This window comes from Gorilla gorilla, chromosome 2 (assembly GCF_029281585.2).
Source record: "Gorilla gorilla gorilla isolate KB3781 chromosome 2, NHGRI_mGorGor1-v2.1_pri, whole genome shotgun sequence".
Classification (NCBI taxonomy): domain Eukaryota; kingdom Metazoa; phylum Chordata; class Mammalia; order Primates; family Hominidae; genus Gorilla; species Gorilla gorilla.
Window position 1 is genome coordinate 91,594,562 of NC_086017.1, and position 17,660 is coordinate 91,612,221.

Consider the following 17,660-nt stretch of genomic DNA (forward strand, 5'->3'; position numbering starts at 1 on the left):
GGCGCCTCTGCCCGGCCGCCCCTTCTGGGAAGTGAGGAGCCCCTCTGCCCGGCCACCACCCTGTCTGGGAGGTGTACCCAACAGCTCACTGAGAACAGGCCATGATGACGATGGCGGTTTTGTGGAATAGAAAAGGGGGAAAGGTGGGGAAAAGATAGAGAAATCAGATTGTTGCTGTGTCTGTGTAGAAAGAAGTAGACAGGGGAGACTTCATTTTGTTCTGTACTAAGAAAAATTCTTCTGCCTTGGGATGCTGTTGATCTATGACCTTACCCCCAACCCTGTGCTCTCTGAAACATGTGCTATGTCCACTCAGGGTTAAATGGATTAAGGGCGGTGCAAGATGTGCTTTGTTAAACAGATGCTTGAAGGCAGCATGCTCCTTAAGAGTCATCACCACTCCCTAATCTCAAGTACCCAGGGACACAAACACTGCAGAAGGCCGCAGGGTCCTCTGCCTAGGAAAACCAGAGACCTTTGTTCACTTGTTTATCTGCTGACCTTCCCTCCACTATTGTCCTATGACCCTGCCAAATCCTCCTCTGGGAGAAACACCCAAGAATGATCAATTAAAAAAAAAAAAAAGAGAGATGTGGCCTCTGGGGGATGATTAAGTCATAAGGGCTCTTACATCACAATGGAACTAACACCTTTATAAAAGGGCTCAACATTTAAAGGAACACTTTCCTGCACCTCTGTCCATTTCTCCATGTGAGGATACAATGTCCATCCTCACATGGACATTGCCTCAGAGGCATGAGAACAGAGGTGGACCTAGCTTAGATGGATGAAAAACAGAGAATATCTGCACCTGGTCACACCTGGGCACCACAGTGGGTGTATTCCTATGGCTCCCACTCCATCTTTAAAAGGGCCTCAGCTGGATACAGCCCAACTGAGAAGAAATTCAAAAGGAGTCAACACCACGGCCACTGACAATCACAAATATCCCAAAGGAAGAAATGTAGCAGTATTTCCGGGGCATCCTATCCTGAGACCAAGACTGAAAGAATTAGAGATAGTTAGGTTCAGTTGCTTCTTTTTTTCCTCTCCAGAATATTAGTATAATCTTTTTATATTTGTAAAAGATTTTCTGTATTCAGTTTGGTAAATGTGGGTGGGTAGAAAACAATGTGGGTAAGTTACATAAGCAATGTTCTCTAAAGTGACTCTTCTCAAAGGTTATGATCATCAGGAAGGATCTGAGGTGAAATCGTTCTTCTGAAAGCTAACCTGGCAGGAGTTTTTCCAGTAGTGGGCATTTAAGTCACCTGGGAAAGAGGGCTAAGGACACTCTCTCGCCTGGCTTCCAGTGACTCCGGCACAGTCCAGGTCAATCTGTCTCTCTCAACCTTCATTTTTGCATGTTCTTCCATCAGTGGATCTCTATGTTATACTTCCACAAATTAAAATCATTTGGTGAGATTTTTCAAAACAACTACTGCCACAGCCTTACACTCGGCAATTCTGTCTCAAATGGTTGGGGTCAGGCTCTTGGGCTTCAATATGTTAAAGCTCCCCAGGTGATTGTAGCAGCACTTCCTTAACTCCTAGTGCAATGTCATGCTCATGGTAGGTTCTCATTAAATGCCAGCTAACACTGGTTAACAGTGTGCTGTGAATCAAATCAGGGCCATTGCTTTTAAGTCTGTGCCATTTGGAATACACGCTATTTGTATCTCTGAGCATTTTAACAGAACTTCAAGCCATTTACAACTGCTCATATTGAGAATTTTGCAGTTTTTCACAGCTCAGTTTTATAGACTTCTATGAGTCATGTTACATTCAGTAAACTTGCCTCAACAAGCTAAAAGAAAATGCCAAAAATTAGCACTCCCACTGTTCAGGAGAGTGTATTTTGTCTTTCTATAACTGCCTCAATTCCAGCACTTAGCAGGAAGACATTTAAATCTTTATTGTATTCCTATCTATCAGAAAAATAGAAGAATTTACAAGTTTGACACTAAACAACCACAGATGGAAGATTTGAAGTAAGATCACACATTTTATACTGAAGTCTAATGTAGCTATCAACAAATGCAGACTGACACTTAGGACAGAATCCATCCGACCTCCCCTGTGGCTTTGGGGAGAATGTAACATATTCATTAAAGAATGTCCTACAAAATTTTCAAATGTCAAAATACAATATAATTATATTGAGAAAATCCTTTAAATTTAGTAATGGAAATTTCATAATACTGCTGAGAGAGAAAATTGCCAGTTTGTAATTATGCCTTTTTCTCCACAGGTATCACTCATTACAGAAACTAGAATAACATCATGATAATAAGAGTGCTAAACAAGAAAGCAGGAAAAACATATGTACACATATCAGATGACCTACATTATAAACAAAAAATACTTTGTTCTCTATTGCCATGATTTTTGTTTGTATATAAATCTATTTACATACATTTTGTATATATTTGTATACAAATCTATTTATATACAAACAATATAAGAAAGGCAGAAAGGCTTCTGATTTAAACTTTATTTACTGATGAAAATATATTTTAGAAAGCTTCTCAATAATACCCAGCAGCAGCCCCATTCGGGTTTGCTTTGTTTGTTACGGGAAATCCAAGTTCAGCCTCCTGGCCAGGCACTGATAGTTGAACTCACCACATACCACAATCTGAACTTTTCTTCTCTTCCTCCAAAATCCTCTTGCTATGCTCACTACAACTTCTGTTCTAAAACAGGAGAACTTTCCTATATCTTTTACCACCTCTTAAAATTCTCTCTTCACTTCCTAGCCTTAAGAATCACCCGGGAATCATTTTAAGATTCTTTTTCAATGCCGGAGCCCTAGCCAAGACCAATTAAATCACAATTTCTAGGTATTTGTCATAGACATCAGTGGTTTTGAAAGTCCCCAGGTGATTCCAATGTACAGACCATTTTGAGAACCAGTTGGCTATTGGTTCTTTAATATGTTAGTTATTTGCTAGTACTTTCAAAATCCTTCCTTTTTTTGACAGGTGCCTGACAAAACTACAATCCTTGATCAACACTAGCCCTCTAGGAAAAAAGGCACACAACCAAGAGGCTGGATCAATTTGTACTCCTGATTACAAATATCTAACGAACATGCAATATTACCTGGACACCCTACTATAGTTCTCTGGTATTTTCACTCCTAGAGATGTCTATCTCATACCTTCTATTTTTTCAAACATCTCTTATTCCTTCCTCCTTTTGCTCTCAAATGATAATCTCACTGAGAATATAAAAGTTATCAATCATGAACTTTTTCATCTTCACAAAACCCCACTTACAACCAACCTTCACCTGTATTCATTTTTGTCTTTTTTCTGGGGGGAAGGAGGACTTCTGTATAAACATTTACCTTTCCACTTGTGCTTTGGAACTACAGTTCTCCTTTAGGCAGCCCCTTTCCCTTCTACATTGATCTTGCTCTCACCACGGAATCATCCCCTTTGAATAGGCCTTTTCTGAACACAAACATGTTCTTACATTTCATAAGAAAACAAACCTCTCTTGATCCCCATCCCACTCGAACTGCTATGTTATTTATCTGCTGCCTTTATTAGACAAACACCTCAAAAGAGCTGTCTGCAAAAGCATTACTTGACTTTCACTTTTAAACCCACTCTATTCTGGCTCTCACGCTCATCATCCCCTCAGAATCAGTCTCGTCTAGTTCACCACTGGCAACTTATTTGTCCTCATTTCATTCAGCTGCTTAACATTATTCAACATGGATGGCCATCTCCTCTTTTTTCAAATACTATATTTTGGTTTTCAAGGTGTTGAAATCTCAGGATATGTCTTCTTTTTTCCCTATCATTCCTTCTCAGTCTGCTTTTATGCCTTCTCTTTGTTGAGATATCAGTGTTCCTCTGGGATCCTGGACTTTCTTTTCTTCCTGGTTCATGGTTCTCAGTTCCAGGAGCTGACCTCATTAGTATCATGGCTCTAGCAAAATTCATATGTTGAGAAATACCAATTTTATTTATCCAGTTCTCCGAGTTCAAACTGTTTGCCACTTCATTTGAGTATTTCAAAGAAACATGAAGATAATATACCTAAAACTAAACTCCTCACCTTCACTTCTAACCTGACTCTAGCCTTATTTGTCTCATACAAAGTGGTACCAACAGGTAATGGCTGCTTAAGCCAAAAACCTGAAGTCATTCTTTGATTCCTCTCTTTGTCTTATGGCGAAAGACTATTACTAAGACTTCTTGATTAAATCTACCTCCAAAATTATATCTTGACTCTTCTTGCCTCTTTCCATCTCCACTGCTATCATTGTCACTCTTTTGACTACTTCAACAACCTCCTGAGTAGTATCCCTGCATTTACTCTTGCCCTAGTCAATCCTTAAAAAGCAACAAAGGTTATCTTTGTCAAACAGATTGCACCTTCATATGACTGTCTTTAAAATGCATCTGAAGTTATAATGCAATGTCCACTTCTTTACCAAGACCTATAATGACCTTTATGATCTAACTCCTGCCTGCCTTTCCTATTTCTTGAGTACTAAGTTACAGTGACACTAGTCTCCTTTAATTTCCTTGAATTCCCCCAGCATTTTCCCACCCCTGGGCTTTTGAACATTCTGTAACCTCTCTTTAGAGAGTGTTTTTCTGTGATCTTTATAAAGTATATTTCAAGTATTTAAAGATCTAGCTTACAGCCATCTTTGGATTCTCAATTTTTTTTTTTTTTTTGAGATGGAGTCTCGCTCCGGCACCCAGGCTGGAGTGCAGTGGCACGATCTGGTCTCACTGCAACCTCTGCCCCCCAGGTTCAAGTGATTCTACTGCCTCAGCCTCCCAAGTAGCTGAGACTACAGGTGCGTGCCACCATGCACGGCTAATTTTTGTATTTTTAGTAGAGACGGGGTTTCATCACGCTGGCCAGGCTGGTCACCAACTTCTGACATCAAGTGATCCACCAGCCTCAGCCTCCCAAAATTGTGTTCTCAATTTTAACAATGTTTTTGTTTTCTTTGTGTCACTTATCATTTGCAGTTTTTTTGTTGTTTGTTTTGTTTTGTTTTGCCATTTCTCTCTGTTGCCCTTAACAGAAATTAAGCTTCCTGAGGAAAGAGGCTATATTTATCCTGACCACTTTGTATGTCAAGCATTTAGTAGAGTAACTAAAACAATTCCTAGTACGGAAAGTGTACTTAGTAACTACCTGAGTTAATGAATGAGTGAATGAAAGCAAGCATTCCAAAAGTTCCCAAATGCTTTAAGGACTGTTCTTAAAAGGTTGACTTAAGGGAGGAAAAAGACTTAAAAAATATTGTGTGTCTATATCTGTGTTAGACACTAACGTGTGTGTGTGTATATATATATATATGTGCATGTGAGTATATGTGAAGACATACATGAGTATGTATGTGTGTGTATATATATACATATATAAATGAAGAGATAACATTTATACACAGATTGTGAGCTAAATGGAGAGATAACATGTATACACACATTGTGAGCTATCTAGGAGAAACCATTGACTATTAAAATGCCATAAGCATTCCAGCTACCACCCCCCAAAATATGAATTGACATTTTAAAGATCTAAAAAAAATACCGAATTACATGTGACCAATATTAGAAAGGAGCTATACTTAACATGTTACTTCAATTCACTAGTGACACAACTGTTTTATGGAACATTTATATTTATATGATAAAAATTTAATTTTTCCCAAATGTCCAAATTACATTTGAAAACTAATTTTTTAATGTTTTGAGTATAGTTATTACTGACATTAGTACTAATAAGGGTAAACAATAGGGGAATTTAAAAAACTAATTTAAATGTAGGACATTAGGAATTAAATTTTACTTTGGTTTCAATGCTAAGATAAAAAATGTTACAGGACATGTAAACTGTGAAATATGCCATTTAAAAAGATTTCTCTTATAGCAGTAATACATAGCAATATGTAAAGGCCAACTAATATTTTTTGACCTTGTTGTTCTGCCATTTACACGATATGGCATTCCACCAGTGAGTAGAAGATGTGGCAAGGGGTCAGAGATGTTCATGCCCTTGCCATTTAAGAGCTTGACCTGTGAGTTGCTTATACAGCACTACCATTAACATCCTTCTGGCCATAACTGCTGGTCACATGACCTCAGCAGGCTTCCAAAGAACCTGGGGAATGTGCTTGTTATTCTGGCCATCCATGTACCCAGTTAAAATTTGGAGGAAAAGTGTTAATGGAGAAAACTAGCAGTCACGACCACAGCTATGAGAGAGCAGACAGAGTATATATCACACAAATACAACACATTAGTAAACACTTAACTGAAAAACTGTTTCAAACATTGATTTCTAATAAAGAAAATAATTGCCACTTTTCTTTGCTTACTTATTTTATTTTATTTTTTTAATTTCAAGATTTTGCTCTTGTTGCCCAGGCCGGAGTGTAATGGTGTGATCTTAGCTCACTGCAACCTCCACCTCCCAGGTTCAAGAGATTCTCTGCCTCAGCCTCCCGAGTAGCTGGGATTACAGGTGCCTGCCACTACACCTGGCTAATTTTCTGTATTTTTAGAAGAGATAGGATTTAACTTGCCAGGCTGGTCTCAAACTCCTGACCTCAGGTAATCCACCCGCCTCAGCCTCCCAAAGTGCTGGGATTACAGGTGTGAGCCACCATGACTGGCCTGCTTACTTATTTTTATAAAGCCAAAGACAATATTAATTTTCAGACTAAAATATACGGTCACTAGGTGTTTCTTTTACAGTGATAACTTCTAATTAACCTAAGAAACAGAATGTTAAATTAGAAAAAAAAATTCTTAAAGGCGTGCAGCTGACATATTTTACAGAAATCTATGGGATTAAGAATTTGTACCATTTGTTCAAAGTATCCTGATTGCCAGCACAGATTCAGAACTCATAACTGATCTATCGGCTCTCAGGATATGATTGTTGTACTAAAATTACAGATGTTTCTCATAAGTGTGAGAAAGATGTTATGAATCTCCAAGCATGAAAGATATTCCCAAATCTTAAGAGGGAGAAGATGAAGGTTGATGGATTTCACACAAAGTAAAGTTGCATAAAGTTACCACAGGTGTTTTCAAAAAGTGCATGATCTTTATGATTTAACGCCTGCCTACTTTTTACTTCCTGTGTATCAGGAAATGAAATCGGAGACTGGTGTAATTGTAACTTAGTACTCAAGAAGTAGGAAGCAGAGATATCTGGGTGGAAAGGTAGGCAGTAGTTGGACCATAAAGGATTTTATAGGCCTTCATAAAGGGGTGGGCATTGCACTATAAGTTCATTGATCATGTGTATACAGTATGTCTTTAAAAGCCTGAATTGGAACACCACTAGTTCTTAATTCTCTTAATTCAGTTAGAATAAAAGAAGGTATGGGTTTCTAAAGAGCCTAAAAAACCATAAACATAATTATATCTGTAAATGTGTCCCCATACATGCTGGAAAGTAGAAAAATAACTCCATGTTTATTTTCTACCAAGTGCCCTATATAAAAGATAATGATAACATGATTGCTTTTAATAGTAGGAATTAGGCTTTTAAAGTCAAGACAGTATACACTCAGGATCTAAAGTCTTCTTTAACAGGAAAAGCAACATATTACTCTGAAACAAACAAAAATAAAATGGAGGGAAAAAGGAGGTAAATTCAAGGTGGAAGGATAGGAAAAGAGACAGAATTCCAGGAGTCTGACTTCCTACATCATGTCCCATAGCGTTATCTGCACACACAGCTCCTCATATACCTTTTTACTTATTTCCTCCTTTTATTACTTTTCTCCGTTGAAGAGGGAAGAGATTAGACATGGAAATAATGAGTTTGATTTGAATGAATTAAGGAATGAATGAGCAAACAAATAAACCAATGGGTTTAGTTGATTCCAGATATCTTCTGATATTTCAACTTATGTGTTAACATCTGATGTCATGGGGAATATGTTTTATGATGACAACACAGGTTTTCAGTTTTCTGGAGCACTGAGCTACATTACAGAAGTGAAATGTTGCTGGTTTTGTTGATTTAAGTCTGCTAGTTCAGTATTTTTTTAGATGAGAAATGTGAATCATTTATGTTTCGAGGTATACCCGGAGAGTTATATAAAAAGCATTAAATTTCAAATAGAGTGAAGCTATACTCATTTAAAAAGTGCTCTTCCATAACACTACAATCCCCAGGAGGAAGAAGAATATGACAACTGATGAAAGTAAAGCTTCTGTTCCAAGAATAATTTTTACTTTAGTTCAAAGGTATTCTGAACAAGTGGAATATTAACATGACAGTACTAAAAGTGATTCAGGTCACTCTACATTTGAATCTTTACCTATACGTTATGAAACTAAAGAAGAAGTCAAACCAGGGTGGAAAACAAAACAACTTTTTTTTAAACAAAACTGGCAGTAAGCTATTGATAAAAAAGATTCCAGTACCCATAAAGAAATCTAAAGGTTATTTTTTAAAAAATTCTTAAGGTTATCAGATAAGAGACTTGATTACTTGAGAATTGACATGGTTAGGCTTTGTGTCCCCACCCAAATCTCATCTTGAATTGTAATTCACATAATCCCCACATGTCAAGGGAGAGACCAGGTGGAGGTAACAGCATCATGGGGGCAGTTTCCCCCATGCTGTTCTTGTGATAGTGAGTTCTCACAAGATCTGATGGTTTTACAAGGGGCTCTTCCACCTTTGCTTGGCATTTCTCCTTCCTGCAGCCTTGTGAAGGTGCCTTGCTTCCCCTTCACCTTCTGCCTTGACTGTAAGTTTCCTGAGGCCTCCCCAGCTATGCTTAACTGTAACTCAATTAAACCTCTTTCCTTTATAAATTACCCAGTCTCAGGCAGTTCTTTACAGCAGTATGAAAATGGACTAATAAAAGAATGAATAAAATATGTGGATTTAGCTGTCCAGTATAACTTTCTCCTTACTATTGCCCAATGTAGTATAAAGTTACAAAGATCTTTCTGAGAAGACAGAAAATGTTTCACAAAATACCATTTGTGTCTCAATGATGGCAAGATTTTTAAGCAGGTTATTTTTTAAGTTCACATTTAAAAAGCCATTAGACATTATTTCATTTTCAAATTTATGATTAATTTTTAAATTTTGTTTAGTTAGCAGATTCTTAAAATTACATTCTACCTTGCCTGTCAATATTTAAATCAGAAAGATATGTTCTTAATTCTTATATTTTAATTTATGCTTTACTTGATATTTTAAAACATCTGTACATGTTTATATATTTAAAATGAATTAAATATTTGGTTTCTTCTCTTGTTTTTTATAATTCTATGTAGCATTTAATAAGAAAATCCTTTAATGCCCTTATTTTCATATTATATCGAATTAATATTGCAGTATCAGGGTTGGTGTTTTTTTTCCCTAATGTGATCACTGGACATAGTAGTCAATTTGCCTGCCTAAACCAGCATGTTCATAGCAACATTCCTGAGGTCACATGATAAGGCCATATGACTCTAATCCCTCTGCCTCAGCTGACTGAATTAGGAAAGGATAGCATTTCCATGATAACCAAATAAGCACCAGAAAGCTGAGTAAAATACATTCACTGAGGTCATCCTATGCATAAAGTTGATGTTTTTTATTTTATATTTATTTTTGAACACGAAGCATACTTAGCCAATGATTATTTAAAAAAAAATAAACCATAATGTCACATAACCATCGATACTAGTTCTAACTGAAGAGTTAACAATATTTTAAAGTAATTTAAAGTGATCGAAACTCATCTTTTCATTAAACTTGCCAATCAGAATGGCATGTAAATTGTTTTCTTTAGGCCCCAGTTTTTTTCATTTATTCAAAGTTTAATAATCTTAACTGGCTGTAATCTCAAATTATCAGTCAATTGTTTCAAGCCTACTCTTACTTAGACTATTACTGATCTCATACATAACTTTCCTGTGGCTTCCTATTCCAAGCTGGTTTGGCTAAAGCATATCATTTTTTTACCAACAATCTCCAAAACAAGTTTCCTACATATTTACACAGCATTTTCTGCTTATCTGTATCACTGAACCTAGTGCATGCATTACTATAAAGGTATTTGTCTATCACTTGCCTGTATTCCCTTTTGGGTTTTAAGGCCTTGAGGGCAAGAACTATTTTTCATCTCTGAATACATACCAATTACTAATACCTGGTATATCACAGATACATATAAATGTCTTAAGCATAAAGAAATCTTACAACATTTTAGAATGCATTATGAATATATTAAATTTATACTTTAAATTAATATATACCTCAAATACACTAACTTTTCAGACTAAATTTGCTCTAAGTCAATTTGCCTTCTCTCTCTCTGTGTGTGTGTGTGTGTGTGTGTGTGTGTGTAGAAATTCTGTGCACAGGTACCATAAAAAGAGTAAATTTCATCTGATGCTCTATCTGATGCATATATACACGCATAATTATATACACACAAAGGAAACAGTCAATTCATAATAAATGTTAACTGAACAATATGATATTGGCTTATCCCAAAAATAAAAACAAATTGAGGCAACCCTCAGACTTCCTCATACATGAAAGCTAAGGCTGTTTCAGCAGCATCGTTCAGTAGACATCATTATGACTAAAAAACTCAGAAGGTAAATTGGTGAGACTTAATGCAGAAATGGCTTATTTTATCACATAACATAAATTAGGAAAAGAACATTGATTTTTAACAAATCACTACATTTACTGATATTTTAAAGTAGAAATGAAATAATCTTTTATTTTAAACAATGTACTATCAGACAACATTCTAAAAAACACAATTAAATGGAATTAGGACATCAGCATTCAGGTACCATATAGTTAATGGAGTAACTGATAATATTAAAAAATAGTAACCGTCAATTTAAATAATAGTTAACTATAAGCTATATGCCTGCAAATACTCTGTGTTTTATATAAGTATAACAGCATTAAGTCATTTCACCCTCAAAACAATCTGACGAAGTAGGCACCCACTTTATCACTGAGCCGATGAAGGCATAGTTGATGCATCTTACCCAGGTCACACAGCCAAAAAGGGAAAGGCACAGATTCCAACCCAACAGTATTCTTAACCACTATGCTGTACCTTTTCTCTAAAAAGTATTCATAAACCATGTCTTTGTGGCTAACTAATCTAGATACTGATCTCAGAGTAATTTTCATTACAATTTTCTCAAATTGGAAATCAGAAGAAAAAGGCAACTGACCAGCTGCCGAAATTTTCTGGTTGTGCAAACTGAGGCATGTCCCTATATGTCTTTGAGTCGAAGTTTTAGCAAAATGGACTTAGAATATCTACGTAGCATGCCTTATTATTCTTTTAACTTTTGGCCCCAGGTTTCTTTTGAACAAATATCTGGTATAAAAAATAAAAAGGAAATGGAATGTTCATTTAGATAATAGATATGAAGTGTTTTAGAAAGTATAGAATGAGGCCGGGGGCAGTGGCTCACGCCTGTAATCCCAGCACTTTGGGAGGCCGAGGCGGGCGAATCACGAGGTCAGGAGATCGAGATCATCCTGTCTAACACGGTGAAACACTGTCTCTACTAAAAAATACAAAAAATTAGCTGGGCATGGTGGTGGGCACCTGTAGTCCCAGCTACTTGGGAGGCTGAGGCAGGAGAATGGCGTGAACCCGGGAAGCAGAGCTTGCAGTGAGCAGAGATTGCATCACGGCACTCCAGCCTGGGTGACAGAGCGAGACTCCATCTCAAAAAAAAAAAAAAAAAAAAAAGTAGAGAATGCTATGTCGATGTTACTGACAAAAATAATTTAGTTATTGCTGATCTCACTTCTATATTCAATTATTTCATATATGACAGAAGAATGAAAAAATACAAATCTATTTATTCATAAAACCATTCACAATAACCTAGCAAATCAAAAATGCATAGTAAATATTTCACAGCTATAACCAGAGTGAAAGAATTTTTTTGAAATTCAAAATTATAATACATAAGACAAAAACAAAACAAAACAAATCAGCCAAACTGGTATTCTGAGAAAATCTACATTAATCTTAATGACTTTTGATAAACAGAACATATATCTGAATGCCTGAGAAATAAATTTACTTAAACATGTTTTTATAAAAATATGTGCTATACAAATGTATAGTTGTTTTATTTCTTTTGACTCACTGTTTCTCTCCTGGAGGAAAATAAAAAATAAAATTCCAGAAAATTAACAAGTTTAGAAATGCCTAAAAGATAAGTAAACAATCAAGTTGCTTCTTAGTTTTGAAAAAAATTTCTTAAATTGCTCTTTTTAAATATTAATTTCTATATGCCATTAGAAAATATCACCTTGCTTATAACTAAAACTGGTTATTGCAGCTAATGAACTAATGCTAAAGCAGTATTACTATCTGTAGTTTTACTTAGAAAACATACAAACAAAGTAATATTCTCCTTTAATACATGGGAACGTAGCCTTGTATTTGTTACTTTAAAAAAAATGCTGTGGTTTTCAATTTTCTCCCCTTGGTATAAGGTTCCTTATCAGCCCCATCTCTTACTATTTCTAGTTTTTTCATGTAGACTTTTTTTCCTCACAAGTGACAAATCTTACTTTTTAACCTCCTGCTAAAAGCCTTAATCATTCTTTGTTCACATTCAATAATCTTTTAAGGTGTACGTCAACCTAGAATTATTTTTCAGTCAGTAATAGCACAAAGTGAGGTATTTTCTCTCTGAGTATTCATGGCAGCTTAAAAAATTGAAATTTAACCTAACAAACATTTTATTACATTGTATGATGAAAGTAATGCATTAGGCAATGTATCATACTTACTTATTATACATGATAACTGTAATAATCATAGTTATCAAATAGAAAAATATTTTATCCTAAATTTAGGATATGACCATCCTGTTTTAGATTGTAAATTCTCTGAAAGCAGTTATCATCTTCTATTTTATGTAATTATGTATCTACAGATACATAAGGATTTCCTTCTGTAGATGATAGTAATTTTGTACTTTTGTAAATTAAATAAAGCATTTAAAATATCTCACTAGGTCCTCAGTTTCCTTACTTTACATGGTGACATGGTTATTTGCATAGGTTCATACAGTCTACTTATTCATCAGGATATAGTTACATAAATTGGCTGTATAACTAAGGCCTTACGGAGGTGCCCATATTGGAGAATGATGCATCCTGAGTCAGGCAGTACCACTGCTTTTAAGGAACTAAGGCTGACTTTATTTATGGAACCAATCATTGCAAAGTCCATCCAGGGAACTTGACCTGATACCTGGCTGACGCGATACAGTCTCACAAGTCAGGAAGGTCACTTCCTGGAAGGCTAGGGATGTCAACAAATTTCAGTGACCCTGAGAATAGAGGATACACCCAAAAGTACAGGTAGTATAGGTGAAATCTGTGTATGCTTTCTCGGGGTTGGCTTCCTAACCTCCAGTTAGTAAAAAATAAAGGCTTTTAAAAGTTCAATCTGAGATTTCTTACAAAAATTTCCAAGTAGAAGTGAATAATTCAAAGATCCAGGGCTTTTTTAAAATTAGAGATAGGGTCTTGCTTTGTCACCCTAGCTGGAGTGCATGATTATAGTTTACTACAACCTCAGACTCCTGGGCTCAAACAGTCCCTCTGCCTCAGCCTCCTGATTAGCTAGGGTACAGGAACGTACCACCACACCCAGCATTTTTTTTTTTTCTCTTTTGATAGAGATGGGGCTTTTCCATATTGTCCAGGTTGGTCTCTAACTCTTTGCCTCAAGCCATCCTCCTCCCTCAGCCTCCCAAAGGAATCAGATTAAAGGTGTGAGGCACCACCCACCCTGAGTCTTTTATTGTAGAAAAATAAAACAGCCTTTTGTATATATTCCCCAGTCTTTGTGTCTTTCTCTAGTCTAAAAGCCGTAAAACTTTCCTAAAACTCGAATGTTTCAATGTCTGCTGTTCACCAACTAGAACAGTCAATTTTTATATTTTATTTCAAGAGCTTTCAGACAAAAATGACCTTTCAGTATTCATATTTTTCTATTTTAAAAAATAAATTTCTTTTTGTCCATCACAATATCTCTGAACCTAAGTTCACACATTTATAACACAAGTATACTGGTATAAAATTATCTCAAAGAAGACCAATAATACTAGCTTGCTATGTTATAATATGATAATTATATCTTTCTTAGATTTAATGTGCAAATATAACAATAAAATTAACTCAGAATGATTAAATTCAGAATCATAATTCTGGATGTTAAAAACAGGTAAGCCCACTTGACAGCAATATTCAATTAAATATCAGCTTTTAGACTATACTTTTGTATCATATATTAATATAATAACCTTATAGTGATTTAATTTTATTTTTGCAATTTACACATGACAGTATATGAAATAAATAGTTGTAATTTTATATTCTAAATCTGAAAAGCCAAATCAAAATATTCTACATGATTTATGTCATTATAAGTTAACATTTTAAACACAAATTGCATATGTGTTTAACTCACACTTACCCATGAAATTGAGATAGCCTTCTCCACCAAGCCCATGCGTAATGAGTCGAATCATTTTATGAAGCTGTATTCCACGATCAATAACTGGAGTAAAAGGAGTCAGGACACTCATGTTTGTATACATTTCGGCATCCATCAACCAAAATGCCAGCGACTTATCCCCAACCAATGCCTACAGAAATAAAAGTAATGGAGATAAATGAAAAAAAAAAGTGATAAGTAGTTGTGATTTACAATAGAACAATGCATGGTTACAAATGTTAGGAAACATCGTAGAAGAGGTGTGTAGATTAATATTAATTTCAGGTATTTTCCACTGGTGATTTTCTAGGCTCAAGGCAAGCTGGTAAAATATGTTAGACATCAACACATTTGTTTTCAGGACTGGACTGATTTTTATTTTTAAAATAGGTTGGTGAAAGATTCATGATAAGGTACCTGAATATCTGTTATATGTGAGCTGACACCTCACATTTTCTGAAACATTTATTATAATGTTGAGAATATTAAATAGATTTTTAAAATAGATTGTATATAATGATTTTATTTGCTGTGAAAGAAGTTTCTGAAAAATCATTGATACATATAATATATATATTATTTTGCTCATATATATGAGTAATATAATATGTGTATAAATATATCACAATAGTTCCTTCCTGCCCTCAGCAGAGAAAATAAGTTGAGAACATTTATTTAAGTGTAAATTTGCTTTCTCATTGTATTTGCCATTTAATCTAAATTTAGTTTGTTTTACCTGAAAATATAATAATTATTAACTGAGGCAGGTAACTCAGAAATGCCCTGAGTAACAGCAGAGAGACCTCCTAAAAATCTGAATTATTTACAGTTCAAAACATCTAATGCAGTGTTCATCATGGACAAAACAATAACATAGAGTGAAATGTATAATAGAAATTAATCCATAATCTCAGTACCCTATTACAATTCTTTTTATTTTCTAGAAAAAAATTTTGTTTACACTCTTTTCTATCTTTAACCTACTTTAATTAAAATGATTTTTCTTTAAAAATTGTTATAGGATTTATATCACTACTTCTTAAACAACTCACCTTCTCTACTTGTTTTGAATTCTTTATGTTTTTAGCTATAATTATTTCTATAATCTCTGATTCTATTATAAAATTACTTTAATAACTTTTGATCAGGTTCATAGATAAAGCTTATTCTCATACCAAGTTGCCCTCTTATAAAATCCTGTTGAGATACTGGTGAAATTAAGTTAAGTTTACAAATTTAATTGTTAAGGATTTATCTAAAAAGTTTAAAATAACATCCACATTTTTACCATAAATTATATATGTTTATTTATTCATTTTTATGTATTCATATACATTTATATTTTTTATCAGGCTTAAGAGTCAAAGTACATTTGCTTTTAGAAAGAACTAGGCAACTTGCATTATTTCTGCTATCCTGAGAATTCCTGAATATATAAGACAGGATTGCCTGAATTTTTAAAATATGAAATAATTCTTGGTAAATCCGTTTCTTTACAGATTAGGTAGAAAGTTACGTAAGAAATCTATCTTTTTCATCTTCCATTTGTTCATGCCACTTATTTGTTTACTCTTTCATTCATACAAAATAAACATATGCTGGGAATTCACTATGTGCTGCAACTTCAAGGAGTTTGCAATAGAAAGCTATAATTTATGCATATATTTTAATTTTCAAATTGTTATGTATTTGGTGAGAGTTTCCCCCTCCCCACCCCCACCACTCACCTATTAAACTAATATTATTATTTTCTAGATTGGGTTCTTCTTTTTTAGATAAGTATTTATCTTATCTGCTCTACAGACAAGGATAATATAAATTTAAGTTGATAAGAAAGCACAGCCCCAATTTGGAAGATGCAAAATTTAACATGCGTTTACTTCAGAGGTCATCAAGTTTCTCTAAGGGTGGGCCACTTTCTCTGTCTCAACTACTCAAACGCATCATTTTGGCACAAAGGAGAATACGTAAACAAATCAGCGTGGCTGTGTTCCAAGTAACCTTATTTACAAAAACAGGCAGCAGGTAGGATTTGGCCCATGGGCCTTGGTTAGCCAACCCCTGCTTTACTTACATTTTCTTAACAATTAGAGGAGACACCTGAAAAAATCATGTTTGCGTTAAACGGCCAATTTCTGCAAAAATGATAGAGAAACTTATTTAGTTTCAATATTTTAATAAAGATACTTTAAGTAACTTCAAACATTTTATTGTCTGCATTTTAATCTACAAAAAGTAAATTTTATGTTGATGTGTATGAGGATTAATATGACCTTAAATAAGTGGCCTTTTTTCTCCATTTTAAAAATATTTATTAAGTGATTACTAGGATCAGTCACAGTGCTAAAGGCTGGAAATAGAAAGACAATGAAAAAAAAATTCTGTTCCTAAAACATAATGGAAACTTGGAGGATGGGACAACTAATTTTTCCCTACATGACCCAAGGAAGGCTTCATATATAATGTGTCAGAGCCAGACAATTAGGTCTGAGTAGGAACTTCCCAGATGCAGATGCGTGGGGAAAAGCACAAGATTGGAAAAAGCTGACCTATTTGGAATGGGTAGGGATTTCAAAGTATTGAAGAACAGGAGGCTTGGAGAGTTGGGCAGAGAATAATGCTGGAAACTTCGGCTTGAGCCAAAATAGGAGTGGCTTTGAATTACAGGCTTCCACCAGTATATCTGGGTTGACAAGATGAGCTTTCCTCTTTAGAAAATACTTTAGGCTGTATTCGAGAAGACAGACTAAGGCTGGATGGAACAGGGGTCAGGGAGGTCAATTAGCAGGAGATTTCAGTGACTGAGGGGAAAAAATGAAGAATGCTTGTCAAAAGCATAAAAGAATACCTCTAGAAGGCAGCCTAAGATAACTAAATAACTAAAATAACCCTGGTCCAGCACCAATTTTCTTCATTATGACAAGGGAAAACATATAATACTTGCAACTGCAATGTATAATCTATTAATTATAGTTTGGCAGGACAAACATACTACTACATTTTGAAACTGGAGTTTCTCCATCTACAAATTTAACATTTTTTCCAATATACGTAGTTTTCCTGTAAAGATATATATTAATACACACACACACATACACACTTTATAGTAACTACGGAGGTTTATATTTCGATATGTTTATATTTA

General features: G+C 34.9%; 1 protein-coding gene and 1 long non-coding RNA gene across 2 annotated transcripts in view; one reads left to right on the plus strand and one right to left on the minus strand.

The window, feature by feature from the left end:
- Positions 1-17,660, minus strand: part of GBE1 (1,4-alpha-glucan branching enzyme 1) — a 274,004-nt gene that overhangs the window by 75,840 nt on the left and 180,504 nt on the right. Inside the window, exon 12 of the mRNA XM_055383606.2 lies at positions 14,495-14,666. Within this exon, the coding sequence (XP_055239581.1) occupies positions 14,495-14,666 (172 nt within the window). The remainder of the gene's footprint in view (positions 1-14,494; positions 14,667-17,660) is intronic.
- LOC134758070 (uncharacterized) lies at positions 684-7,066 on the plus strand. The gene is made up of 2 exons (XR_010132881.1): positions 684-1,021; positions 1,182-7,066. It is a non-coding gene; the product is annotated as an uncharacterized lncRNA (long non-coding RNA).